Source organism: Nycticebus coucang, chromosome 17, assembly GCF_027406575.1.
Source record: "Nycticebus coucang isolate mNycCou1 chromosome 17, mNycCou1.pri, whole genome shotgun sequence".
Lineage (NCBI taxonomy): Eukaryota > Metazoa > Chordata > Mammalia > Primates > Lorisidae > Nycticebus > Nycticebus coucang.
The window spans coordinates 62657426-62682926 of record NC_069796.1 but is presented as its reverse complement, the minus strand read 5'-3'; the positions used below and the strand labels follow the sequence as shown (position 1 = coordinate 62682926).

The 25501-nt window shown below is 44.3% G+C and overlaps 1 protein-coding gene across 3 annotated transcripts in view; it reads left to right on the top strand.

Moving 5' to 3' along the window:
- C1QTNF2 (C1q and TNF related 2) overlaps positions 1–19896 on the top strand; it is a 60002-nt gene extending 40106 nt beyond the window's left edge. For 2 of the 3 annotated variants that reach the window (XM_053566102.1, XM_053566103.1), the window contains 4 exons: positions 9635–9805; positions 11460–11576; positions 12927–13179; positions 19117–19896. In XM_053566102.1, coding sequence (XP_053422077.1) covers positions 11532–11576; positions 12927–13179; positions 19117–19730 — 912 coding nt within the window. In that variant the 5' untranslated portion in view covers positions 9635–9805; positions 11460–11531 and the 3' untranslated portion in view covers positions 19731–19896. The remainder of the gene's footprint in view (positions 1–9634; positions 9806–11459; positions 11577–12926; positions 13180–19116) is intronic. The other variant, XM_053566104.1, reaches the window with a different exon arrangement.
- Positions 19897–25501: the final 5605 nt, after the last annotated feature.

Genomic DNA, 25501 nt, shown 5'->3' with positions numbered 1-25501 from the left:
TGCCCTTTACAGATGAGGAATCCACAGACCAGGTCTATTTGTTTATCCACACATGTGTAGCAACCTTATCCTTATATTGACTTAACCTTAACATTATATTGTCTGTCTCTTTGTTCTCACAAATGATTATAACATCAGAATAACACTACTGTTACTGAGTGCTTACTGTGGACCAGTTACTGCATTATTTTATTTAATATTCACAGTTATTCTATAGATAGGTTCAGGTGATCAAATTACTCCAGGAAAGTATTCCTGAAGACGTCAAATAATTCAAAATTGTTGTAATTCAAAAGGTAGTTCAGTTTACCTGTTAGTATAGTACTATTATGTGGCTATGGCATAAATACAATTCACAGTGTCTTCTAAGTTTTGTGACAATTTTATTGGGGATTTTGGGTTATTTCAGATTTTATACATAAGGAAAAACAATAAATATTTTTACATAATGCTTTTTCAAATTCAAATGATACAGAATATAAAGTACTATTTTCCCCATTTTACAGATTTAAAAAACTGAGGCCTAGAGAAGTTAAATAACTTGCATGAAGTCCAATAGCTATAAAATGACTCTTAACCATCTTTTCTTTTTTTTTGAGACAGAGTCTCACTTTGTCACACTTGGTAGAGTGCTGTGGCATCATAGCTCACAGCAATCTCAAATTCTTGAGCTCAAGCAATTCTCTTGCCTCACCCTTCCCAGGGGCTGGAACTACAGGCACCCACCATAACACCTGGCTATTTTTAGAGACAGGGTGTTGCTCTGACTCAGGCTGGTCTGGAAAGCATAAACTCAGGCAATCCACCCACCTCGGCCTCCCAGAGTGCTAGGATTACAGGGGTGAGCCACTGAGCACAGCTTAACCATCTTTTAACTACCAAACCAGCTCTGTACTTCTCTAAGGCTAGATGTTAGACTTCAGACGTTAGGGGTTCCCTATATGCCTATCAGAGACTGACCAGGAGGGACTCCATGAAGATTACCCAGAGACGTGAAGGAACACTTACCCTTTTCTCCCCCACCACTTCAAAGTTTAGAATTTGCTCCTTTCCCTCCATTCTTAGATCTTCAAACATAGTCCCTTTTACACCATTGGAGGGATCATCAAGCTCCCAGAATTTTTTCCCCTGCCACCTGCCTTGTCCTGGATTCTGTTACATCTAGATGCTCCTGGAAAGCTTGCTACAAAGAGAAAGGAGGAGTAAGGCTTGTTTTTTCTCTCTTCGTCACACATGTATGCCAGGCTAGACACTCAGTATAGCCAGATTATTATAATGTGCCCAGGGTTACAGGGCTCATGGTGTGCTGTATGGGAGCAGCAAACACATTTTTTACCTCCAGAACCCTAGTGTCTGGCCTCAAAGGCAATATAAGGGACACTGTTTATTGTGTATCCATGTACCAAGAACACGTACACACATGATATCGCACTTGGCCCCTCTCACTCTGTGAGCTAAACACTATCCCACTGATCCACTGATCTTTGTATTATGGAGCATAAACATGCCAGGGTCCTTAGAACAGGAACAGCAGGGCAAGAGCAGAGGTCAAGTCTCCCTAGGACTCTCTTGGCAGTGCCTGGCATAAACAGCTCACACATGAAAATAGGAATTTATTAGAAGATATAGGAGCCTCTACCTGAAATGCCACAGGACTCAATGTGGAAGGCCAGGATTGTTTTGTTTGTTTGTTTGTTTTTTTTTGTAGAGACAGAGTCTCACTGTACCGCCCTCGGGCAGAGTGCCGTGGCATCACACAGCTCACAGAAACCTCTAACTCTTGGGCTTACGTGATTCTCTTGCCTCAGCCTCCAGAGCAGCTAGGACTACAGGCGCCCGCCACAACGCCCAGCTACTTTTTTTGTTTGCAGTTTGGCCGGGGCTGGGTTTGAACCCGCCACCCTTGGCATATGGGGCCGGCGCCCTACTCACTGAGCCACAGGCGCCGCCCAGGATTGTTTTTTGTTAGTTCAGCTGCAGTCACTGACAATTACAATTTTAAACAGGTCTTCAATTTTGTTGTTTTACTTGAAACCTCCATTGCCTTGTTTGATTTTCAGAAAGGCAAGAAATAATAAAATAATAGTAGCTAATGGTTTTATACCTTTTACCATATTGCATGCCTTATTTCTAGAAATATTAAATCCTCATAATATCCTTCTAATATAGGTACTATTATTATAATCCCCATTTTGGAGAGTAGAAGTCTGAGGAAGAGAAAATAAGTAACTTGTAAAAGATCCTACAGCTAGTCTGTGGGATTTGAACTCACCCTGGAGCTAATAAGGTAGTCGTCATGTGGCTTTTGAGCATTTGAAATGTAGTCAGTTCGAATCTAAATGAGCTGCAAGTGTTAAAATCTGTGACTGGACTTCAAAGACTTAGTGCTAATTAAAAAATGTAAAATGTCTCATTATAAAGATTGATTACATGTTAGAATAATGAATATTTGGGGAATATTGGACCAAATAACATAAGATGAATTTCACCTCAATATGGCAATGAGACCATTTAAAATGACACATGTGGCTCACATTGGAATACTGAACCAATAACATAAGATGAATTTCACCTCAATATGGCAGTGAGACCATTTAAAATGACATGTGTGGCTCACATTAATTTCCTGTGGACACAGCTGCTCACACCCACTCCCCCACCACTCTGGTCTGCCACATGGAGACTGGCCCTGAGGACACCAGATACAGGGATCTGAACACCCTCAGCCTCCATTTCTCTCCCTTACATCTCACACAGCAACTGCATTCTTTTCAGTGCAGTCCTTAGCCTCCACGTGGCAGAAAACAGTCAAGGGCAGGGCCAAAGCTTGATGGCTTTGTCCTCAGCCACCCTAGAGCCTGACTCTTGTCCTCATTGCGTAGGGGAGGCAGCTGGGGCTCAGATGTGGAGCAGCCTGGGGCCCAAAGGAGTGGACGCCACTACCTACCACATTGTTTACCACATTGGTTGGTTTGTAAAGGCTGAGGGTGTATTATAAGAAGTTATAATTCTTTAGCTTTAATACCCTGGCTGACTTATTGTGTGCTTTCAGGAATGCTTGCTGAGACAAACTCCTGGCTTCTGAGACCTCGTTAGGTCATGATTTGTCCTTGGATCTTTTTTTCTAGGCTGAGCCAGAAATAGGGGGAGAGAATGAGAGAAAAACAACAGACCAGATATTTTCTGGGGCCTCTTTGCAGGTGGGCCCTATGACTTTTAATCCTCTGTATTTAGACTCTGGAGGCTGGAGAGTTTCTGGACATTGGTCTCAGGATCACAGGAAAGGGGACGTTTTATGAGCAGTTTGTGAGGAGCTTCAGCTAGCTCCTTTCTCCTCTACTCAATCTCTTCAGCTTTTCAGAGAAGCTGGAGAGAGCTGTTTCCAATTTATTTCCTGGAATTTGGGGAGTGTGGGGTGTATTTCACTGTAGTATTCCCACTCCCATCAAAGCAGATTTTTAGCTAATTTCATCTGCAAATGGGCTGTGTCCTATTTCAACCAGCAGCCTTGTCCTTTTTACCTCCAAACAGAGGAAGAATTTCTCCACGAGGTTGGATCCAGGTGTCCTTCTCCACCCAGGACTGGCCTTCCTTCAAAACACTTCAGGGGCTCCTGGCAGATGTTCAAGACTTCAGTTGGTGGCGGTTACAATTTTAAACAGGCTTTAACTTATGTATCATGTTTTGCTTTCACATCCATTATTTAATTTGTGTATCCAATGCTATTAGGCATACTGAGCGAGTATTATTATTTCTATTTTACGGGTGAGGAAATGGAGGCCTAAATAAGATAAAGTGACTTTTCCACAGTCACTTGACCAGTAAGTTACAAAACTAGGACGGAGATCCAGTTCTTCCAAATCCAAGACCATTCTTACAGGGTTTTACTCAGTAGCCAAGCCTGGCTTTGTCATCCACATGTTTATCAAGATTTTTGTGATCTTGTTGATATTTTATTAATTTTAAGAGTAAAATTAGTTGGCTCAGCACCTTTTGCTCAGTGGTTAGGGCGCTGGGTGGTGGGTTTGAACCCAGCCCAGGCCGGCTAAACAACAATGACAACTACAACAAAAAATAGTCGGGCATTGTGGCGGGCGCCTGTAGTCCCAGCTATTTGGGAGGCTGAGACAAGAGGATCACATGAACCCAAGAGTTTGAGGTTGCTGTGAGCTAAGACTCCATAGCACTCTATTGAGGGCAACAAAGTGAGACTCTCTCTCTCCCCCCCAAAAAAAGTAAAATTAGTAACAGCAAGGCTGTTTAACAACTATGTTGGGAACTTATTGTGTACACAGACAAAGTCATGACTCTGGTGGTACCACAGAGAACAATGTGTGGGGCCTATACTTTCCTGGACCTTTCATTCAAGGGAAGAGATGAACAGTTAACAAGTCAAAAGACAAACAAATACATAATCACAAATTGGGACAAGTACTTTTATTTTAATTATTTTTTCTTTTTTTTTGCAGTTTTTGGCCCAGGCTGAGTTTGAACCCACCACCTCTGGCATATGGGGCTGGCACCCTACCCCTTTGAGCCCAGGACAAGTACTTTTAAAGAATAGGGTAGTATGACATCATATGATTCAAAGTATGATACTTTGGATCAAGGTTCTCTGGGGAGATATTAGACCTGACACTTGAAGGACAAGGCCAGATGCTATCAGAGGGCTTCCAGGAGGAGGTTAGGACTAAGGGGCATTTTAGGTAGATATTTACACTAGGCTAGAATCTTTGAAAATGTTATCTCATTTCTCTTACACAAACTCTATGAGGTAAGTATACTATTATTTCCATAGAATAGTTAGAGAAACCAAGTAGCTGGATTTCCCATGTTACTTAACCACTGAGTTAACCACCATCTCTACCTGTCAGTGTGTCAAAACCTGCTAACCACCAGGCCAAATTTATTTGAACATGATTTATATTTTCCTGTCTCCAAGAGGAGATTGTTTAGCACCAAGGTTTAGCAGTGTTCCTGGAGTTACTACTGGCAGATACCTACTAGAGTTTGTACTGGAAGAATCAGTGAGAGGCCAGTGTCCCCACTTCTGCCCCTTCCACATCAAGACTGGGTAGAGGACACTCAGGAAACAACCAGAAGACTGTGTCTTGTGGGCCAGGGACAAAAGGAAGGGGAAGGAAGGCTCTTCTTTGACAGTGGACTTAAGGCTGCAATACTTTAGCCCCTAGGGTTTTTTCTAGAACATGTGCATCTATGAATCATTAGCTACTTAACTGAGAGATGAGAAGCCTAGGGACTGGGTATATTAAAACCAGAATCAAGAACTCATCCAAGTTTAGCACCTCATGATTCCATTTCTGGGATTTAACCAACGTTTTTTTCTCCTTCAGCAGCAAGACTAGCAGCTCCACTGTTTTGGTTTGCTTTCTCTCAGAGAGAGAAAGAGCCAGCCCATTTACTCTAAGAGATCAAGGGAAAGAGGGATTAGACCTTGTTTGGGGTAGAAAAACTGAGGGAAGAACTAGAACTGATTTGAATCCATGGGTGTCAGTGCCTTTCTGGATTTAAGCCACTTCCTTGTTTTGGCTGTGGATTTTCTTGAGGGCATAGCCAGAGCCTCAGACATTCATTAATTAAGCAAATATTTCTTGAACATGCATTGTGTGCAAGGATGTTTGAAGCCTGGCGGCCAGCTGGGGTCCCTATTCATGTGGGGCTTATATTTTAATGGGGTTAGAGTGAATACTGGCAAGTGATAAGGGCCAGGAAAGAAAGTGCTGGGATCAAAGGGAGTGCCGCCTGAGCAGGAAGGTCAGGGAAGGACATTTAAGCCAAAATGCAATAGACAAAAAGCCAGCAAACCAAACGGTAGAGTCAGCTAGGTTACTGGCCAAGAGCCTGTTGCCTTGGGGTGGAGTGGAGCTCCAGGTGGAGCTGAGGTTGGGGTGGAGGTAGGGACCAGGTCATTTAGTGCTGTGTGGGCCACCTCAGGGGTTCTGAGGTTTGCTCTTTTAAGCCAGCAGGAGTGGAGGGTCTTGGGGTGGACGCCCTGAGCTTTGTCTCGGACCTTGGCAACGCCTCCATTAACAGTCCAGAGGGGCTTGTGATGGGGAGTCAGTCCCATGTGGCTTCCCCTACCCACCATCACCTTGGCTGACCCAAGTGTAGTTCTCTCAAAGGACAACAAGTTTCCCTTAGCATCAATTTACTCATGTATCCTGGCATAGAACAGCATTTTACATTTTTGAAGTCATGTAGTATGTGCCACGTGTACATGTGGATAAATTTATAAAATATAGGATATCAAAGAAATTTCTCTATTGCTATGTGTAGCTTTGGCATATGCTTCAAGGTCTATTCTGTAATTTGGAGTATTTGGGAGAAAAAATCTAAGAGATGCTGACATCATGGAAAGCGTTTGCCAAACCCAAGTTCCAATATAACTTCTGCCTCTGACTAGTTGTGTAAACATGAACAAATTAGCTTCTCTGCATCTCTTAGCTTCTCCACATTTTCTGTCTTCTGTGGAACAGTAATAAAATAGCAGGGAAAGGAAGAAGGAATCAAGCTGGTCTTCGGAGACACTCAGATGCAGTTTTTTGAAGGCTGTCTCCATTGCTCCCTGATGGTACAACTTTGGGTAAATAACTTCACATCTTGGAGCATCTGTTTCTTCCTTCTGTTTACTACCTTCATAGGGTTCATTGTAAACTTCAAACAAAACAGTGCAGGTAAAGTGCTTCGTACTCTGCCTGGAATGTGGTAGTTGAGTGATAACATCAGTTTGGCTCTGCCTGGGTGCTTTCCCTATCTGTAACTGAAGAAGCTAAATTAGATTGTCCCTGGGAGCCCTCCCCAAGTTTGTGATTCTAAATTTATTTACAAAGCCCTAGAAAAGTTAATTTGTCTGGATTCCTTAGAGCCTTGGCTCCAGTGTGAGCACCTCACCCCAGGTTTTCTCATACCACCACAGAGTGGATGAGAGTAGGCACAGGCTGGGAACAGAGCTGTTTGGAGCCTTGTTTTTCTTGGAGGTACCCTGGAAGCAAGGAGATTCTCCTCTCCCTCCCTCTAGGTTTGGAACCAGAATCTAGTTTCCCCGCCTCTATTTCCAAAACTGTTCCTGGCTCTAGCTGCCAGGATTCCTCTGGGGCTGCAGGAGCCTCTAGCCTCCAGCTCAGAAAATCCTTCCCAGCCTGTTCCAGATCTGTACTCCCTTCCCTCCCCCCGCCTCCCAGGCAGTGGGGCCTGCCCAGACCCAGCTGTCACAGAGAGGAGTCCCCTCTCTCCAGAGACTGGTGCAGAGCAGACAGGGGCCAGAAAGCAAACCCTTTCCTTTCTCATGGGGCCCATGTGGCTGGGTCATAAGAGAGGGGCATCGCCAACTGTGACAGATGGTTCCCCACCTCCCTCTCTTTCCACTCTCATCTGGCTGGCCCTTTCCTGCCTGTCTTCATCTTGCCATTTGCAGGATTCTCATCTGCCTCAAAGCCTTGCTCACACCCACTTCCTACCTCCCTCTCTCCCTTCTCCAAAATGTTTATAGATTGCAATTTTCTAAACTATTTCAAACTTACGTTAAAAGTTCTATTTCTATTCTGGGGGTCCCAGATGTGCTGCAGCTCTCAGGTAATACTAACTAGTTTTCCAAGACTGATTAAGTAGAGAAGGGGAATCATAGGGCCTAGCAAGTGTCTAGGCCACAGTTTTACAAAAGCACCTGTCGTTCATGCAACATTTTCATGATGTCTGGCTATCAACCTACCACCTCTACTATCATTTATGTAATCTAGGTTAAGCAAGTGTGACACCAGAAATATAATCAAACTACAACTTTATTTTTGCCTCCCTCTGCCTCCTTATAATTAAGCCAGTGAGGGGAGTTCCCCCTTTTGCCTGGTTGAATCTCTACTCTATGCACCAACACTTCAATCTTCATTCAAAGGTGAGACTTTCTCCTGCTCCCCCAGCCAAGTGTGAATCTGTCAGAGTCCCTCCATGCCTTCCATGTAGCTTAGGAGGGCAAAAAGGTAGTGTACTCAGACCCTTTTCCCCAGGCATCTCACCAGTCTCTTCCCTCTAGCTTTCTCTTGCAGGTTTCAGACAGGGTCCATTCTCCCTCCTGCTCTCAATGCTATGGGTCACATTTAAAAAAAAAAAAAATTTTTTTTTTTTGAGACAGAGTCTCACTTGTGTCACCCTCAGTAGAGTGCTATGGTATCACAGCTCATAGCAACTTCAGACTCTTGGGCTTAAGAGATTCTTTTGTCTCAGCCTCCCAAGTAGCTGGGACTACCAGTGCCTGCCACAATGCCCAGCTATTTTGTTGTTGTTGTCATTGTTGTTTAGCAGGCCCCAGCTGAGTTCAAACCCACCAGCTCCAGTGTATGTGACTGGTGCTGTAACCACTGAGCTACAGCCACTGAGCCACATTTTTTAATTTTTGATCTAGCAAGACTGCCAAGAGCTGGAGAATGGACTGTCACACTGTTCCTTTGCAAATTCTGACTTGGGCCTGACCCCTCAATTTGATATGCAGCATTTCATTGTCTTGGTGCCCAAGTAGGACTTTCAATTTTACCATCCTCTTACGCTCATCCACTCATTTTTTTGCCACCTTTCTAGATAACTAGATACACAAAGCTAATGTGTTCTGCTGTCTATGTCTGTTTGTTTATGTGGTGCCACAGGCCTTCCTTGGCCCCTAGTAGTGGTTCTGTCTCAGGCCCCTGGCTCTGTGTTCCTGTCTGAGGGTTTCCAAGATCTCCATGTATGTTTGTGGGGGCCTGCCCAAGATTCTTTAAGAATGGATATGTACTACATGTGATGTGATCGTTGCATCATGACTCCCACAGTACATTTGTGCATGGGCACAAAAGTAGGTTCCACAAGAAACTCAGAAGCACTCCTGATAGAATGCCCACCTCCGTAGGTTATGAGCGTCCTTGTTTTTTGTTGCTCAGGTGGGTCTCAAACCTCTGAGCTCAAGCAATCCACTCTCCTCAGCCACTCAGAGTGCTAGGATTACAAACATAAGCCACCATGCCTTTTTTTTTTTTTTTTTGAGACATAGTCTCACTATGCTGCCCAGGCTAGAGTGCAGTGACTATTCACAGGCATGGTCATGAACACCACAACCTAGAACTTCTGGGCTCAATGGATTCTCCTGCTTCAGACTCCCAAGTAGCTGTATCTACAGGTATGCACCATTGCACTCAGCTGTGAGTGTCCGCTTTACTGGACAATACCCACAAACAGAAGCCTTTTCTCACAAGTCATCTCACAGTGACATGCTCTCTGACCCTCAGTGAAAAATATAAACTTGTTCAAGGTTTAGGTCCCCCTTTCCTGCCTTTTTCCTTCTCTACATGTAGCTATATACTAAATATTTTACATATTTGTATTTATTCTCTTTCTCCCCATAAAAATGTAAATTCCAAGAGGGACTCTTGACTCCATATTTTACAGATATATTCTCAAAGAACAGTGTCTGGTACTTGGTAAACACTCAATAAATACTTGTTGAATAAATGACCTACTATGAGGAAAAACATCACACTATTCACACTACTGCACGCAAGTATGCTCTATGGTAGAAAGAGATATTAGCAGGGGTTTAAAGATATTAAAAATATACTGTCACCAAGCTGAGACTTTTTTTCTTAATTAGGATGAAGAAATAGAAAAGAAGATAACTTTGTTACTATGTGATGTGATGTTATATAAAGCAGTATCCAGTACTGCCTGAATCATCTTTACCTGGTCAGTGGCATCTCTGTGACACTTATCTAAAGAAGTCCTCTGAGTTCAGAAAAGTGACTTGACCAGCGACACACCACTGGTGAGCATCAGAACTGAAACTACAGTAAGACCCCTATGTCACAAGCAGTACAGTGCTATGGTCTCTCCTCCTCTCCCTAGCAGGAGAGGCCTGGTATTCTGTCCCCTTAAAGATCCTGCAGGAAGCTAGGAAGAGTGGTAGGGTCAGCCTGTTTCCAAAGAAAATAGCCACGGGCAGCCTAAAAGCCTGAATATTCTCCAAGGGTCAGGGGAATAGCAGGATCTGAAGGGAAAGGAGATTGAGGACCAGGAAGAAAACTGAACTCCAAGGGCCACAGCCTTGGGCAATGTCCCTGTGCTGCTATCGGCACTATAGCTGCCAAGATGCCCCCTGATGTTTGAAAGCTCTGATTAGGTAGCCAAAGGTTGAGTAAGAGAAGTGAAGCAAACAGTGCTTTGCTTCTGCAAAGAGTGAGCAGATTGGATCCTGAAAGGTTCAGTGTTAGACCCAGACCACCATCAGTGGCGTCATTTGGAAACTTATTAGAAATACAAATTATCGGGCACCGCCTGTGGCTCAGTGAGTAGGACGCTGGCCCCATATACCGAGGGTGGAGGGTTCGAACCCAGCCCCGGCCAAACTGCAACAAAAAAATAGCTGGGTGTTATGGTGGGTGCCTGTAGTCCCAGCTACTCGGGAGGCTGAGGCAAGAGAATCATCTAAGCCCAAGAGCTGGAGGTTGCTATGAACTGTGATGCCATGACACTCTACCGAGGGCAACAAAGTAAGACTCTGTCTCTAAAGAAAAGAAAAGAAAAAGAAGTACAAATTATGGTGCCCTACCCCAGAACCCAGAAAACCTGGGAGTGGGGCCAAACAATCTATGGTTTAACAAGCCTTCAAGGTAAGTCTAATGTACATACAAGTTTGGGAACTGCTGCTCTGGTCCAACTCCTTGTTGTTCAGGTGGGGAAACTGAGACCCAGAGAATAAAAAGGGCTTGTCTAAGGTCACAAACCAAGTTACCACTTCATAGCTCATCTCCATGGTAGAAAGTCATACCTGGAATGTTCCCCCTCCTGTTTCATTCTTGGAAGAGAGTCCATTGATTGCAAAGGAACAGACCCAATTTGTTAAGAGATTATGGGCAAATTGCTTTTTTCTGGTCTGAGCCTCAGTTTCTGCATATGCACAGTGAGTGGTGAGGAGTGGATAATCTCTGATTGCATAGCACACTGATCTCTGATGTGGTCGTACTATTGCTGTCATCAGTCTCAAGAGTACAGTCTAGCCTGGGACAGGAAGCCACAAGCTCTAGATCTGGAGACCCTTGTTCAAACCCGAGCCCTATCACCTGGTAATTGCATAACCTAGGCACATAATTCAGCTTCTCTGAACCTTCATCTTCTCACCTCTTTCTGTTCTATAAATGTGTTGTGAAGATCAAGTAGCAAATGGAAAGCTCTTATCATGTGCCTGGCACACAGGATGTGCTAGAAGAGGAGCTGCTACCATGGACTGCCAGGTTGTTCACATGGTGGTTCGCCTTCATTCAATAACTGAATCTTCACCTCTCCATGAGGCACCATGGCCCCTGTGAGAAGCAGCATTGTTGCAAATTGTCACCTACTATATGAAGTATTTCTGCACTTTTAACTTTCCTTTCATGCCACCTATTTGAATGAAACCATGGATTATTGTTCTCTATCCACAGCTCCTTCCAGTCATCAGTCTTTGGGCCATAAGTCCTGTATCCATCTCAGCCACTACAGAAGATGATGGTCTGATGATGAGTGCCTCACCACCAACACCCCTCCAAAATATATTCTGGGTACATGACTCAGCTTGTCCAAATACGTCCTCAAGATATGGTGACACTCTCTCTAGCTATTTGTGTGATGCAGGAAAGAACAAGAGACAGAACACAACTGAGTCTATCCCAACTGCCTCCACCTCCTCCTCCTCTGTGTCCCCTCTAACCGACCACCAGCTTAGCTTGGTGGCCACACTCACCTGCCACAGCTCTCACTCTCTCTCTCTCTCTTTTTTTTTTTTTTTGTAGGGGATTCATTGAGGGTACAAGAAACCAGGTTACACTGATTGCATTTGTTAGGCAAAGTCTCTCTTGCAATCTTGTCTTGCCCCCAAAAGGTGTGGCACACACCAAGGCCCCACCCCCCTCCCTCCTTCCTTCTCTCTGCTCTTCCTTTCCCCACCCCTCCCTCCTTCTTTCTCTGCTCTTCAGTCTTTTTTTAATTATTATTAAATCATAAACACATAGATATGTATAAATTAATGCATTTATGGGATACAATGTGCTGATTTCATATAGAATTAGGAATGCTTACATCACACTGGTTAATAGATACCTCATCTCATTTACTTAGTTATTGTGTTAAGACATTTATACTCTATACTAATAGATCTGACATGTACCCTTCCATTATGCACCATAGGTGTGATCCCACCATTCACCCTCCCTCCATCTAACCTCCCTCTTCCCCTTCCATACCCGCCTTCTCCCTCCTTCATCTTGGGCCATAGTTGTGATCTATTCTTCATATGAAAATGTGAGTGATTGTAAATTGGTTTTATAATAGTACTGAGTACATTGGATATTTTTTCTTCTATTCTTGAGATACTTTACTAAGTAGGATATGTTCCAGCTCCATCCATGTAAACGTAAAAGAGGTAGTCTCCATCTTTTTTTTTTTCTTTTTTTTTTGGTAGAGACAGAGTCTCACTTTATGGCCCTCAGTAGAGTGCCATGGCATCACACAGCTCACAGCAACCTCCAACTCCTGGGCTTAAGTGATTCTCTTGCCTCAGCCTCCTGAGTAGCTGGGACTACAGGCACCCGCCTCAACGCCCAGCTATTTTTTGGTTGCAGTTCAGCTGGGGCTGGGTTTGAACCCACCATCCTCCGTATATGGGGCCGGCGCCTTACCGACTGAGCCACAGGCGCCACCCAAGTCTCCATCTTTTTTAAGGCTGCATAATATTACATGGTATATATATATATCACAATTTATTAATCCATTCATGGATCAGTGGGCACTTAGGCTTCTTCCATGACTTGGCTATTATGAATTGAGCTGCAGCGAACAATCTGGTGCAAGTATCTTTGTTATAAAGTGATTTTTGGTCTTTTGGACTGCAACAGCTCTCTTGCCTCCCATAGATCACCACCATGATCCCCTGGGTGCTCTTGGCTTGTGCCCTCCCCTGTGCTGCTGACCCGCTGCTTGGCACCTTCACTCGCAGGGACTTCCAGAAAGGCTCCCCTCAACTCATCTGCAGCCTGCCTGGCCCCCAGGGCCCACCTGGTCCTCCAGGAGCCCCAGGGCCCTCAGGAATGGTGGGACGAATGGGCTTTCCTGGCAAAGACGGCCAAGATGGCCAGGACGGGGACCGGGGGGACAGTGGAGAGGAAGGTAAGAATCCCAGAGCCTACCCCTCCTGTTCCCACCTGGGGATGACAGCATCTAAAATTTCTAAAACTGGCATTAATCCCTTTGATTATAAGTCAAATACTTTTCTTTATAAACAAAGCAGTGTATTCCAAAAGGAATACAAGGCATTAGAATGTTGTGTTCCTGTATCAGCTATACCTGTGTGACCTTGGGCAAGTCTCCTAAAACATTATTCAGAACTCTTTTGGTTGCAAGTGACAGAAACCCAATTTGTAGCCCCAAATAGAGCTCATAGGCTCATAAAACAGAGGTAAGCTTCAGGAATGGCTGGGTCGAAGAGCTCAACTATCATTGTCAGGGTTCTGCGTCTCACTATGTGTCAATTGCATCTTCACAAAGGCTAGCTAGAAGTTCTGAAATGGCAAATAATGGGCTCGGGCTTCCTCATGGCTTGATCCATAGAGCAAATCTCAAGATAACCAATTCTCCATGGCCACATATGTATTCTGGACCAATCCCTTTGTCAGGACTGGGTCATGTGCCTGCCCCAGCCTGTGTGAATGGATGATGAGGGCAGTTGGTCACTGTGATTGACAGCCTCAGTGGGACCACATGAAATAGTAAAGGAATGCCAGGGAGCTAACAGATCAGGAACTCTCTACAGGCCCTTTCAGTTTTGACATTCTTTATATCTGTGAACTTTCACGACCACCAAGCACTTTTCAGTGTCAGCTGCATCCCCAAATGCACATTTTAAGCAGTAGGGAAATTTATAATGTTTATTTGTATGCCATTTTAACATTGACAGACCTGGCTATGTGTCTGCAGCTCAAGCGGCTAAGGTGCCAGCCACATACACCAAAGTTGGCGGTTTTGAATTCAGCCCGGGCCTGCCAAACAATGATGACAACTACAACCAAAAAATAGCCGGGCATTGTGACAGGTGCCTGTAGTCCCAGCTACTTGGGAGGCTGAGGCAAGAGAATGGCTTAAGCCCAGGAGCTAGAGGTTGCTCTGAGCTGTGATGCCATAGCACTCTGCCCAGGGCAACAGCTTGAGGCTTTGTCTCAAAAAAAAAAAAAAAAAACATTGACAGACCACTTTTAAGTATGTTGCTCATTTGACTGTCCATTCCCCGTGAAGGAGGTTTTTGGGGGTTTTATTTGTTTTTTTTTTGTTTGTTTGTTTGTTTGTTTTTCTGAGACAGAGTCTCAAGCTGTTGCCCTTGGTAGAGTGCTGTGGCATCACAGCTCACAGCAACCTCAAATTCTTAGGCTTACGGGATTCTCTTGCCTCAGCCTCCCAAGTAGCTGGGACTATAGGTGCCCGCTATTTTTTTGTTGTTGTTGGCAGTTGACATTGTCATTTCAGCTGGCCTGGGCCGTATTCAAACCTGCCAACCTCAGTGTATGTGGCTGGTGCCTTACCCACTGAGCTACAGGCGCTGCACAGGAAGTATTCTTATATCTCCACATTATAGATGAGAAAATAGAACAATGAAGTTGAGAACAGAATGTCATAGCCGAAAGCACTTGAACTTTGGAAACAAACCTTGATACTAATTTCAGCAAACTACTAACTTCTCTCCAAACCTCAGTTTCTTCATCTCTAAAATAGGGATAATAATAGCCACCTCACAGGGTTGCAGTAAAAATGAAATAAAGTAGCATGTGAAATAAAATGGCACAAATACACCAGTCTTAGAGTAGATATGAAGTAAATGTTACCACCTAGATGACTTATGAAGCTCAGATAAACAGGCCGGTAGCAGACTCCAAATCCAGGTCTTTTCCTACCACACCAAACTAACTCCTTCAAAAGTACCTCCTTCTCAGCCAGGTACAGAGGCTCACACCTATAATCCTAGCACTCTGGGAGGCTGAAGCCAGTGGATTGCCTGAGCTCATGAGTTTGAGACCTGCCTGAGCCAGAACAAGATCCCATCTCTAAAAATAGCTGGGCATTGTGGCGGGCGCCTGTAGTCCCAGCTACTTTGGAGGCTGAGGCAAGAGAACTGCTTGAGCCCAAGAGTTTGAGGTTACTGTGACCTGTGACACCATGGCAGTCTACCAGGCGCAACAAAGTGAGACTTTGTCTCAAAAAAAAAAAAAAAAAAATTAACTCTTTCTCAGAAAAATAACTAGAAAAGTAATGATAATGGCTTTGACTTGAAGAGGTCTTACGGGTGTGCCAGGCACTGATGTCCTGGTATCCAGTTGCCTGACTACAGTAGTAGACGCAGGTCTAGGCACAGTGGTAGACGCAGGTCTGGGCATGTGCTCCAAGCAGGTCCAACTACAGTTTTCCCTGAGATTTTCCTATGGATCCCAAGGGAGAGAAAATCTGTGGTTGATATTTTCCCCTTTAATCAAAAGAATGTAGGCATGTAGGCATGGGGCTGCTTTGGGTCATCTCTTCTGCCATGTGCTAAGTCTCTGCTGAGAATTAAGCCACACACCGAGGCAGAGAGTGTTGAGAGATGAAGAGTCCCCATATGTGTAACCCAGATAAAGCTGGGCCACCCTGAGACAAGTTCAGGATAACATCCAGCACCCTCCCACCATCACATACACACAGATCCATCATAAGAAGACATGAAAAGTAAAATCACCTTATCCTAAAATCTCTCAAAGAAGTCACGAAAAAGTAAACACTTCGTAAAATACATGGTAAAACTTTCTAGTAAGATTTCTTATCTATTTATCTCCCTCCAAAATATTCTCAGCTCCTTCTCACACTTTTATATTTTCATTTTTTCTTTTTATTTGGGGGGGGACAGAGTCTCACTGTGTCGCCCTCAGTAGAGTACTGTGGCGTCACAGCTCACAGCAATCTCAAACTCTTGGGCTTAAACGATTCTCTTGCCTCAATCTCCCAAGTAGCTGGGACTACAGGCGCCCACCACAATGCCCGCTTTTTTTTTTTTTTTTTTGCAGTTTTTGGCCAGGGCCAGGTTTGAACCTACCACCTCTGGTACAGGGGGCCGGCACCCTACTCCTTTGAGCCACAGGCACCACCCAATCCTCGGCTATTTTTTTTTTTTTTTTTTTTTGTAGAGACAGAGTTTCACTTTATGGCCCTCGGTAGAGTGCCGTGGCCTCACACAGCTCACAGCAACCTCCAACTCCTGGGCTTAAGCGATTCTCTTGCCTCAGCCTCCTGAGTAGCCGGGACTACAGGCGCCCGCCACAACGCCTGGCTATTTTTTGGTTGCAGTTTGGCCGGGGCCGGGTTTTAACCCGCCTCCCTCGGCATACGGGGCCGGCGCCCTACCGACTGAGCCACAGGCGCCGCCCTTCGGCTATTTTTTTGTTGTAGTCGATTAGCTGGCCCAGGCTGGGTTAGAACCTGCCACCCTCAGTGCATGTGGCTGGCGCTGTAACCACTGTGCTGTGGGCGCCAAGCTATATTTTCATTTTTTCAAAGAACAACTTTGTAACCTTTCCTTGTTTAATTTTTTCCTATTATTTTTAATTATACCAGTAATACACAAATATAGTCTCCTTGTAATATATTCAAATACCAGTAAAGTGAAAATCCTCCTTAATTATCCTCCTTCATTACTACCCCTTCTTACCTTCCCCTCACCTTCCAGAAGTAACTACTGTTAATTGGTTAGGTGTGTGTCCTTCCTGGCCTTTTTCTATGTATTTACATGTGAGTAAAATAATACCCACATTGCTAGGCACTTAATAACATAAGCAATTCGTTCCTGAAATGTTCAGTGAGAAAATGTGATTTGGAAACCTAGTTCCCAATTATGTAAAATAGTAAAAATTTAAATGCATTACAGTTTAACTCAAAGTTTTAAAACACACACTTGTTAGGATGTAAAATACCTAAAGCAATTCTTTCTTGATCACCCAATTTATATGGATGGTTCTAACAAACAGTTGCATTGTGTCCAATGAACTCAAATCTTGATCCATATTATGTTTTGTTTAAAATGTTGTATTGAGGGTGGCCCCTGTGGCTCAAAGGGGTAGGCACCAGCCCCATATGCCGGAGGTGATGGGTTCAAACCCAGCCCCAGCCAAAAAAAAAAAAAAAAAAACTGCAAAAAATAAATAAATAAATAAAGTAATATAAAATGTTGTATTGAGTTGAAGGTACATAAATTAAACTTTTTCTGTATAATCAATGGCCACAAATGTTGTATTGAAAGAAATGTACATTTTATGAATATGAGTATTAAAAACCAAAGACAATCTATAGGAAAATATTATTAGGGAAAATGTTCTGCAAGATTATGTCAACTAGTATTTAATGGGTGTTTATGATAGGCCAGGCACTCCCAGGCACTCTTCTATACCCTTCAATGAGCATAGAAATAGTTAGCAAAGGCCGGGCAGGTGCGTTGGCTCTCGCCTATAATCCTAGCACTCTAGGAGGTTGAAGTAGGTGGATAGCTTGAGCTCAGGAATTCAAGACCAGCCTGAGCAAGAGAGAGAGAGATCCTGTTTCTACAAAAGAAAGGAAGGAAGGGAGGGAGGGAGGGAGGGAGGGAGGGAGGAAGGAAGGAAGGAAGGAAGGAAGGAAGGAAGGAAGGAAGGAAGGAAGGAAGGAAGGAAGGAGAGAGAAGAAAGGAAGAAAGAAGGAAGGAAGGAAGGAAAGAGAAGGAAGGAAGGAAGGAGAGAGAGAAGGAAGGAGGGAAAGAAGGAAAGCAAGAAAGAGAGAGAGAGAGAGAAAGGATGGAAGGAAGGAAAGAGAGAGAGAAAGGAAAGAAGGAAAGAAAGAAAGAAGGAAGGAAGGAAGGAGAGAGAGAGAAAGAGAGAGAGAGAGAGAGGAAGGAAGGAAAGGAGAGGATAGTCCCAGTTAACCTGGGAGGCTGAGGCAAGAGTTGAGCCTAAGAGTTTGAGGTTGTTGTGAGCTATGATGATGCCACAGCACTCTACTGAGGGTGACAGACTTAGAGTCAAAAGAAAGAAGGAAAGAAGGAAGGGAAGGAGGGAAAGGAAGGAAGGGAGGGAGAGAGAAGGAAGGAAGAAAGGAGGGAAGGAGGGAGGGGGGAGGAAGGAAGGAAGGAAGGAAGGAAGGAAGGAAGGAAGGAAGGAAGGATTGCGTATTCCTGTTAACATAAAAGGTTCAGCCACATGTTCTTTCTTCTTAAATGTATTTTAGAGGTTTCATATCATGCTCATTTTCTTAACTCTAATGTATAATTCCACAGTATGGATGGACTATAATTTTTTAGTCATTTCCTTTTGGAGGGGCATTTAATCTTTGGATTTCTTGCTATTATAAGCAATGCTGCAATAAAACCCTTGTACATGTGAGCAGGGCTCTTGAGCACAAGACAGGGATTTTATTAATATCAATGTTTTGTTTTAAATCAAGGGTGTTCTTCCAATTCTCTTCTCTTTCTTTCTTTTTTTGTTTTTTTTTTTTAAGAGACAGAGCCTCAAGTTGTTGCCCTGGGTAGAGTGCGGTGGCATCACAGCTCACAGCAATCCCCAACTCCTGAGCTTAAGCAATTCTCTTGCCTCAGCCTCCCAAGTAGCTGGGACTATTTTTTGTTGGGGTTTGGCTGTGGCTGGGTTTGAACCCGCCACCCTTGGTATATGGGGCCGGCGCCCTACCCACTGAGCCACAGGCGCCACCCTCCAATTCTCTTCTCAACCCATTATTAGCATAGCCCATAGAAAGACTGATCTGGCACATAAGCCATACTCTTCCTTAGGAGGTAGGAATGGGCAAAGATTGGGAATTTGATTTTTGTTTTTTTTTCTGTGCCCTAATGCACAATAACTCCAGAAGGTACATATTATCATTCTCATTTTCCAGATAAAGCTGGGAGAAGTGTCCGAGTTACACAATCAGGACTTATATTCATTTCTATGTGTCTCCAAAGCCTTCCTGGTTTTTCCATTACCCACCAGCTTTTGCTCCAAGGAAAGCCAAGGCCTCTGCCTAGGCCTGTGGTGGCACCTCCGTAACACCAGCTGCTCTGTCTTCTAGGTCCACCTGGCCGAACAGGTAACCGGGGAAAGCCAGGACCAAAGGGCAAAGCCGGGGCCATTGGGCGGGCTGGCCCTCGCGGCCCCAAGGGGGTCAGTGGTACCCCCGGGAAGCATGGCACGCCAGGTAAGAAGGGGCCCAAGGGCAAGAAGGGGGAGCCAGGCCTCCCAGGCCCCTGTAGCTGTGGCAGTGGCCGTGCCAAGTCGGCCTTCTCGGTGGCAGTGACCAAAAGCTACCCGAGGGAGCGGCTGCCCATCAAGTTTGACAAGATCCTGATGAATGAGGGTGGCCATTACAATGCCTCCAGCGGCAAGTTTGTCTGCAGTGTGCCAGGGATCTACTACTTCACCTACGACATCACATTGGCCAACAAGCACCTGGCTATCGGCCTGGTGCACAACGGCCAATACCGCATCCGGACCTTCGATGCCAACACTGGCAACCACGATGTGGCCTCGGGCTCCACCATCCTGGCTCTCAAGCAGGGTGATGAGGTCTGGCTACAGATCTTCTACTCTGAACAGAATGGACTCTTCTATGACCCTTACTGGACTGACAGCCTCTTCACTGGCTTCCTTATCTATGCTGACCAGGACAACCCCAATGAGATATAGACAGGCTGGGCTTGGGCCTCCTGGCAGGGAATAACTTCTGGACTTGTGCATATGGTCCAAGATGCCTAAACTGTAAACTAAGGGCAGAGTGAGCATCTAGCCTCAGACTGACCTCCTCTGCCTCTTTTTATCTCCATCATTAAATTTTAGCTTTTTTATTCATCCACTAATCTCTTCCCTCACTAATTTTTTTAGTGTCTACTGAATAGGAGGGACTGTGCTACCCTCTGGAAGATACAGCAATGACCAAGACAGAATGTTTGTCCTCACAGAGCTTACATTCTGGTGGGAGGTACAAATAAACAAGCATAAAATGTAATTATTATGCCAGGATGGAAATGAACATGGCGTAATTGAGAGTAATATGAATAGTAGGAAATAGGAAGACGTTGATTTTTTTTTTTTTTTTTGAGACAGAGTCTCACTTTTAAACCTTAGTAGAGTGTCATGGCCTCATAGCCCCCAGCAGCCTCAAATTCTTGGGCTCAAGTGATTCTCTTGCCTCAGCCTCTCTAGTAGCTGGGACTACAGGCACCCTCCACAATGCCTGGCTATTTTTAGAGATGGGGTCTCGCTCTGGCTTAGGCTCATCCCAAACCTGTGAGGTCAGGCAATACACCAGCCTCGGCCTCCCAGAGAGCTAGGATTACAGGCGTGAGCCACCACACCCAGCCTTAGATTTTTTTTTTTTTGAGACAGAGTCTCAAGCTGTCACCCTCTATTGAGTGCTGTGTTATCACAGCTCACAGCAACCTCAAACTCTTGGGCTTAAGTGATTCTCTTGCCTCAGCAAGAGGTGCTTGCGACAACGCCTGGGTATTTTTTTGTTGCAGTTGTCATTATTGCTTTAGCTGGCCCGGGCCAGGTTCGAACCCCCCAGCCTTGGTGTATGGGGCCAGTGCCCTAACTACTGAGCTACAGGGATACCCCAGAGAGCACTTTCTAATGGAGCCACAGCTGTCTATCAGCTTGTTGTGACTGCCCTCTATGAGGTCCTCAGGGACAGAAAGTACTGCACAAGGGGGCCCTGGAAAGAGTGGTTCCTTCCATAAATAAAATGGTGGTTATTTACAGTAACTTCTTACTGGGCCACAAATGGTATGAGTGGCTCATTCCTGTTAATCCCAAAGAGTTGGGAGTCCAACTTGGGAGGATGGTTTGAGCCTAATGGTTTGAGATCAGCCTGGACAACATAGCAAAGCTCCACCTCTACAAAAATAAAATTTTAAAAATGAAATTCCCAGGACGGGTTTTGTGACCCAAGCAGATCAATTCATGGGTCAGGGCACTGTGAGGCACACTTTAGGAAGAGGCCACCTTCTGAGCTTGAAGGACACCTCTGTTTGTGAACAATTCTCACCTATTATTTCCCTTTCTTTTTTCTTCCCCCCCCCCCATAGAGCCTTTTTTTTGGGGACCAAGACTCACTCTATTTTGCTGGGTAGAATGTCATTGCATCATAGCTCACAGCAATCTCAAATTCTTGGGCTCAAGAGATCCTCTTGCCTCAGCCTCCCAAACAGCTGGGACTATAGGCACCTGCCATCATGCTCAGCTAGTTTTTCTATTTTTTTATCTGAGAAGCTGTTCATGCTTGGAACACCTTCCTGGTCAGGCTGGTCTTGAACTCCTGAGCTTAAGCAATCAACTGGCCTCGGCCTCCCCCAGCGTGCTAGGATTACAGACACCCAATTTATAAGAGCCTTTAGCCACTTCTTCTTTCCCCCAGGGATGTAAGCATTTGAAGAAAGTTGACTTAACCATTGTGCCGTAGGTAATAATCCACCCTGAGCAAGCTGGGGAGGCTCACAGAAGTCTGTGGTTGCTACTTTGGGCCTGGACCTACCCAAGGGCTCCTCAGGAAAGGCAATGAGAGTGATGGGGGAAGACTCAGCACTCTTGTGGAGGGTGAGATAGATGGAGGCAGAGACCTTCCAGGGTTCAGAGATGAGGTATCCTTGCATACATTCCAGGGTTGCTAGAGATGGGGGATTTGTGACAGGTGGGACAGAAGCAGGTGATATGGTTGAGGGGTATCCTGGTAAGCCAGCTTATGGCAAGGAGGAATGCCACTTTATCTCCTAATACTTCTGACAGTGGATGCCTCTTTAGGGAACCACTGGAGATCTGAGGTGGATGATGCATGATGGAGGACCAGACAAGGAAGGTGTTCCAAGCATGACCTTCCCAGATGCAATGGGGCCCGGGCCCTTCCTTGTAGCTCTGCCTGATTAACGTGGGCCTCAGAAGCCAGGGTTTGCCTTTAGGTCTGCACATTTGTAAATGCCACAGAACCTGGTGCATCTTTATACAATAAAATTACACTTTGATATGGTCTTTTCTCATCCAGGATGTACTTTGAAAGTCAGCCATCCTGGTCCAGAGAAAGTCTGGGGTGTCTGCAGCCTTACTATTATAGTGCAAGGAGCTTTAGTCCCACAAGGCCCAAAGGCTAGCCCCTGCCCCTTGTCGGCCCTCTTGGCTCACCTGACAAATGAGATAGGTGCTCTGCATATATCTAGGGAGACTCTCTGCACTGACTTCTAGATGAGAACTATGCCTGAGAGCAGAGGCAAGTGGGAGGTGATTACCTCACACACAAAATTTACTTATTTAATTTTATTTTTTTTGTATTAAATCATAACTTTGTACATTGATGCATTTATGTGGTTCAGGGTACTACTTCAATATACAATGTGAAGTGCTTACCTTGAACTAAGTAAGACATCCATCACAATTATACTCATTTCTTAATAGTTTTGCAGTCTTATCATTGCATCATGCACATTAGGTGAGGTACCCCCAAATCTCCTCCCTCCTCTGATATCCTCCCTCCCCTCCCCTCTCTCTCCTCTTCCCTTCTACTTTCTGGACTATAGTTATGTTTTGCCATTCATATGAGTGTGTAGGTGATTATATATTGATTTCATAGTAGTATTAATTACATTGGATACATTTTTTTCCATTCTTCAGATACTTTACTAAGATGAATATATTCCAGCTCCATCCAAGTAAACAGAAAAGATGTGAAGTCTACATCTTTTTATGGTGGCATAGTATTCCATGGTATACATATACCACAATTTGTTAATCCATTCATGGGTCGATGGGCACTTGGGCTGTTTCCATGTCGTGGCTATTATGAATTGGGGTCTGCAATAAACATTCTGGTGCAAATGTCTTTGTTGTAAAATAATTTTTGATCATCTGGGTATGTACCTAGTAGAGGAATTGCAGGATCGAACGGTAGGTCTACTTTCAGTTCCTTGAGTGTTCTCCAAACTTCTTTCCAGAAAGGTTGTATTAGCTTGCATACCCACCAGCACTGTAGAAGCATTCCCTTCTCTCTGCATCCATACCAACATTTGTAGTTTTGGGATTTTGTAATGTGGGTTCATCTTGCTGGAATTAGATTATATCTCAAAGTGGTTTTTATTTGCATTTCTCTGATGATTAAGGATGATGAGCATTTTTTTTAATTTTTTTTTTTTTTTAGAGACAGATTCTCACTTTATCACCCTCAGTAGAGTGCTGTGGCGTCACAGCTCACAGCAACCTCCAACTCCTGGGTTTACGTGATTCTCTTGCTTCAGCCTCCTGAGCAGCTGGGACTACAGCCGCCTGCCACAACGTCCAGCTATTTTTCTGTTGCAGTTTTGCCCAGGGCTGGGTTTGAACACACCACCCTCGGTATATGGGGCTGGTGCCCTACTCACTGAGCCACAGGCACCGCCGGATGAGCATTTTTTCATGTGTTTGTAGGCCATGTGCCTGTCTTCATCAGAGAAGTTTCTGTTCAAGTCTCTTTCCCACATAGAAATAGGGTTATTTGTTCTTTTCTTATTGATTAGTTTGAGTTCTCTATAGATACTAGTTATCAGACCTTTGTCAGAAGCATAGCCTGCAAAAATCTTCTCCCATTCTGAAGGTTGTCTGTTTGGGTTACTTCCTGTGCTCTTGGCTGTGTAAAAGCTTTTTAGTTTGATCAGATCCCAGTAATGGATTTTGGGTGTTGCCCAGGGGATCCTCCTCATAAAATATTCTCCCAGGCCAATTTCTTCGAGTGTTTTCCCTGCACTCTTTTCTAGTATTCTTATAGTTTCATATTTTAATTTTAAATCTTTTATCCAGTGAGAATCAATTTTTGTTCATGGTGAAAGGTGGGAGTCCACTTTCAGTCTTCTACAGGTTGCCAGCCAGTTCACCCAGCACCATTTGTTAAATAGGGAGTTGTTCCCTGACTGGATATTTTTGACAGGCTTGTTGAAGACCAAATGGTGATAAGTAGCTGGATTCATCTCTTGGTTCTCTGTTCTGTTCCATACACCTCCCTCTCTATTTTTGTGCCAGTACCATGCTGTTTTGATCACTATAGATTTATAGTATAGCCTGAAGTCTGGTAATGTGATACCTCCTGATTTGTTCTTATTTCTGAGTAATGTATTTGCTATTCAAGGTTTTTTCTGATTCCATATAAAATGAAGTACTATTTTTTCAAGTTCTTTAAAGTATGACAATGGTGCTTTAATAGGGATTGCATTAAATCTGTACATTGCTTTGGGTAGTATGGACATTTTAACAATGTTGATTCTTCCCAACCATGAGCATGGTATATGTTTCCATTTGTTAACATTTTCAGCTATTTCTTTTCTCAGAGGTTCATAGTTCTCTTTATAGAGATTTTTCTTGTCCTTTGTTAGGTAAATTCCCAGATATTTCATCTTCTTTGTCACTATTGTAAAAGGAATAGAGTCCTTGATTGTTTTTTCAGCTTGACTATTGTTGGCATATATAAAAGCTACTGACTTGTAAGTATTGATTTTGTATCCTGAGATGCTGCTGTATTCCTTGATTACTTCTAAGAGTTTTGAAGTTGAGTCCCTGGGATATTCCAGGTAGAGGCTCATATCATCAGCAAAGAGTGAGAGTTTGATCTTCTCTGACCCTATTTGGATACCCTTGATCACTTTCTCTTGCCTGATTGCAATAGCTAAGTCTTCCATTACTACACTGAATAGCAGTGGAGACACTGGTCATCCTTGCCTCATTCCCAATCTGAGTGGAAATGTTTTCAATTTTAGACCATTCAATATGATATTGGCTGTGGGTTTACTGTACATGGCCTCTATTAGTTTAAGAAATGTCCCTTCTTTATAGGGGGGGAAGCAGAAAGAGGGACGGAGGGAGTGGGGTGGGGCCTTGGTGTGTGTCACACTTTATGGGGGCAAGACATGATTGCAAGAGGGACTTAACCTAAAATTGCAATCAGTGTAACCTGGTTTATTGTACCCTCAATGAATCCCCAACAATAAAAAAAAAAAAAAGAAATGTCCCTTCTATCAGGGGCCACTGGGGTGAGGCGCGAGCTCTGCAAATGGTTTCTAAGCTCTTGCTTGCGCTGGGCGCCGTGAACAGCATCAGGTTTCTGGGCCAGAGCCTGTTTTGCAGTGGTCTCCAAGCTGTAGGGAGGATGACAAAACACCATAGAAGCCAGGAAATGATCAATGATGGGAACAAAGAGGCCTGAGACCAGTGTCTCAGAAATCTGAGCTTGAGGTAAATATTAAGCCTGCAAAAGGAGATTCTCTGCAGTTTGAGAAGTACATTGCTAAAAATGAGTTAACTAGTGGGGCGGAGGCTAGATGGCTGACTGAAGCCAGCTTTCCACAGAGGCTCCCATCCAGAAGGAGAGTTAAAGGACAGAAGTTTAGCAAGTAACCTGGTGATTAGAGCTGAGCCAAGAGAGAAGGTTGAAGAACACACATTAACCT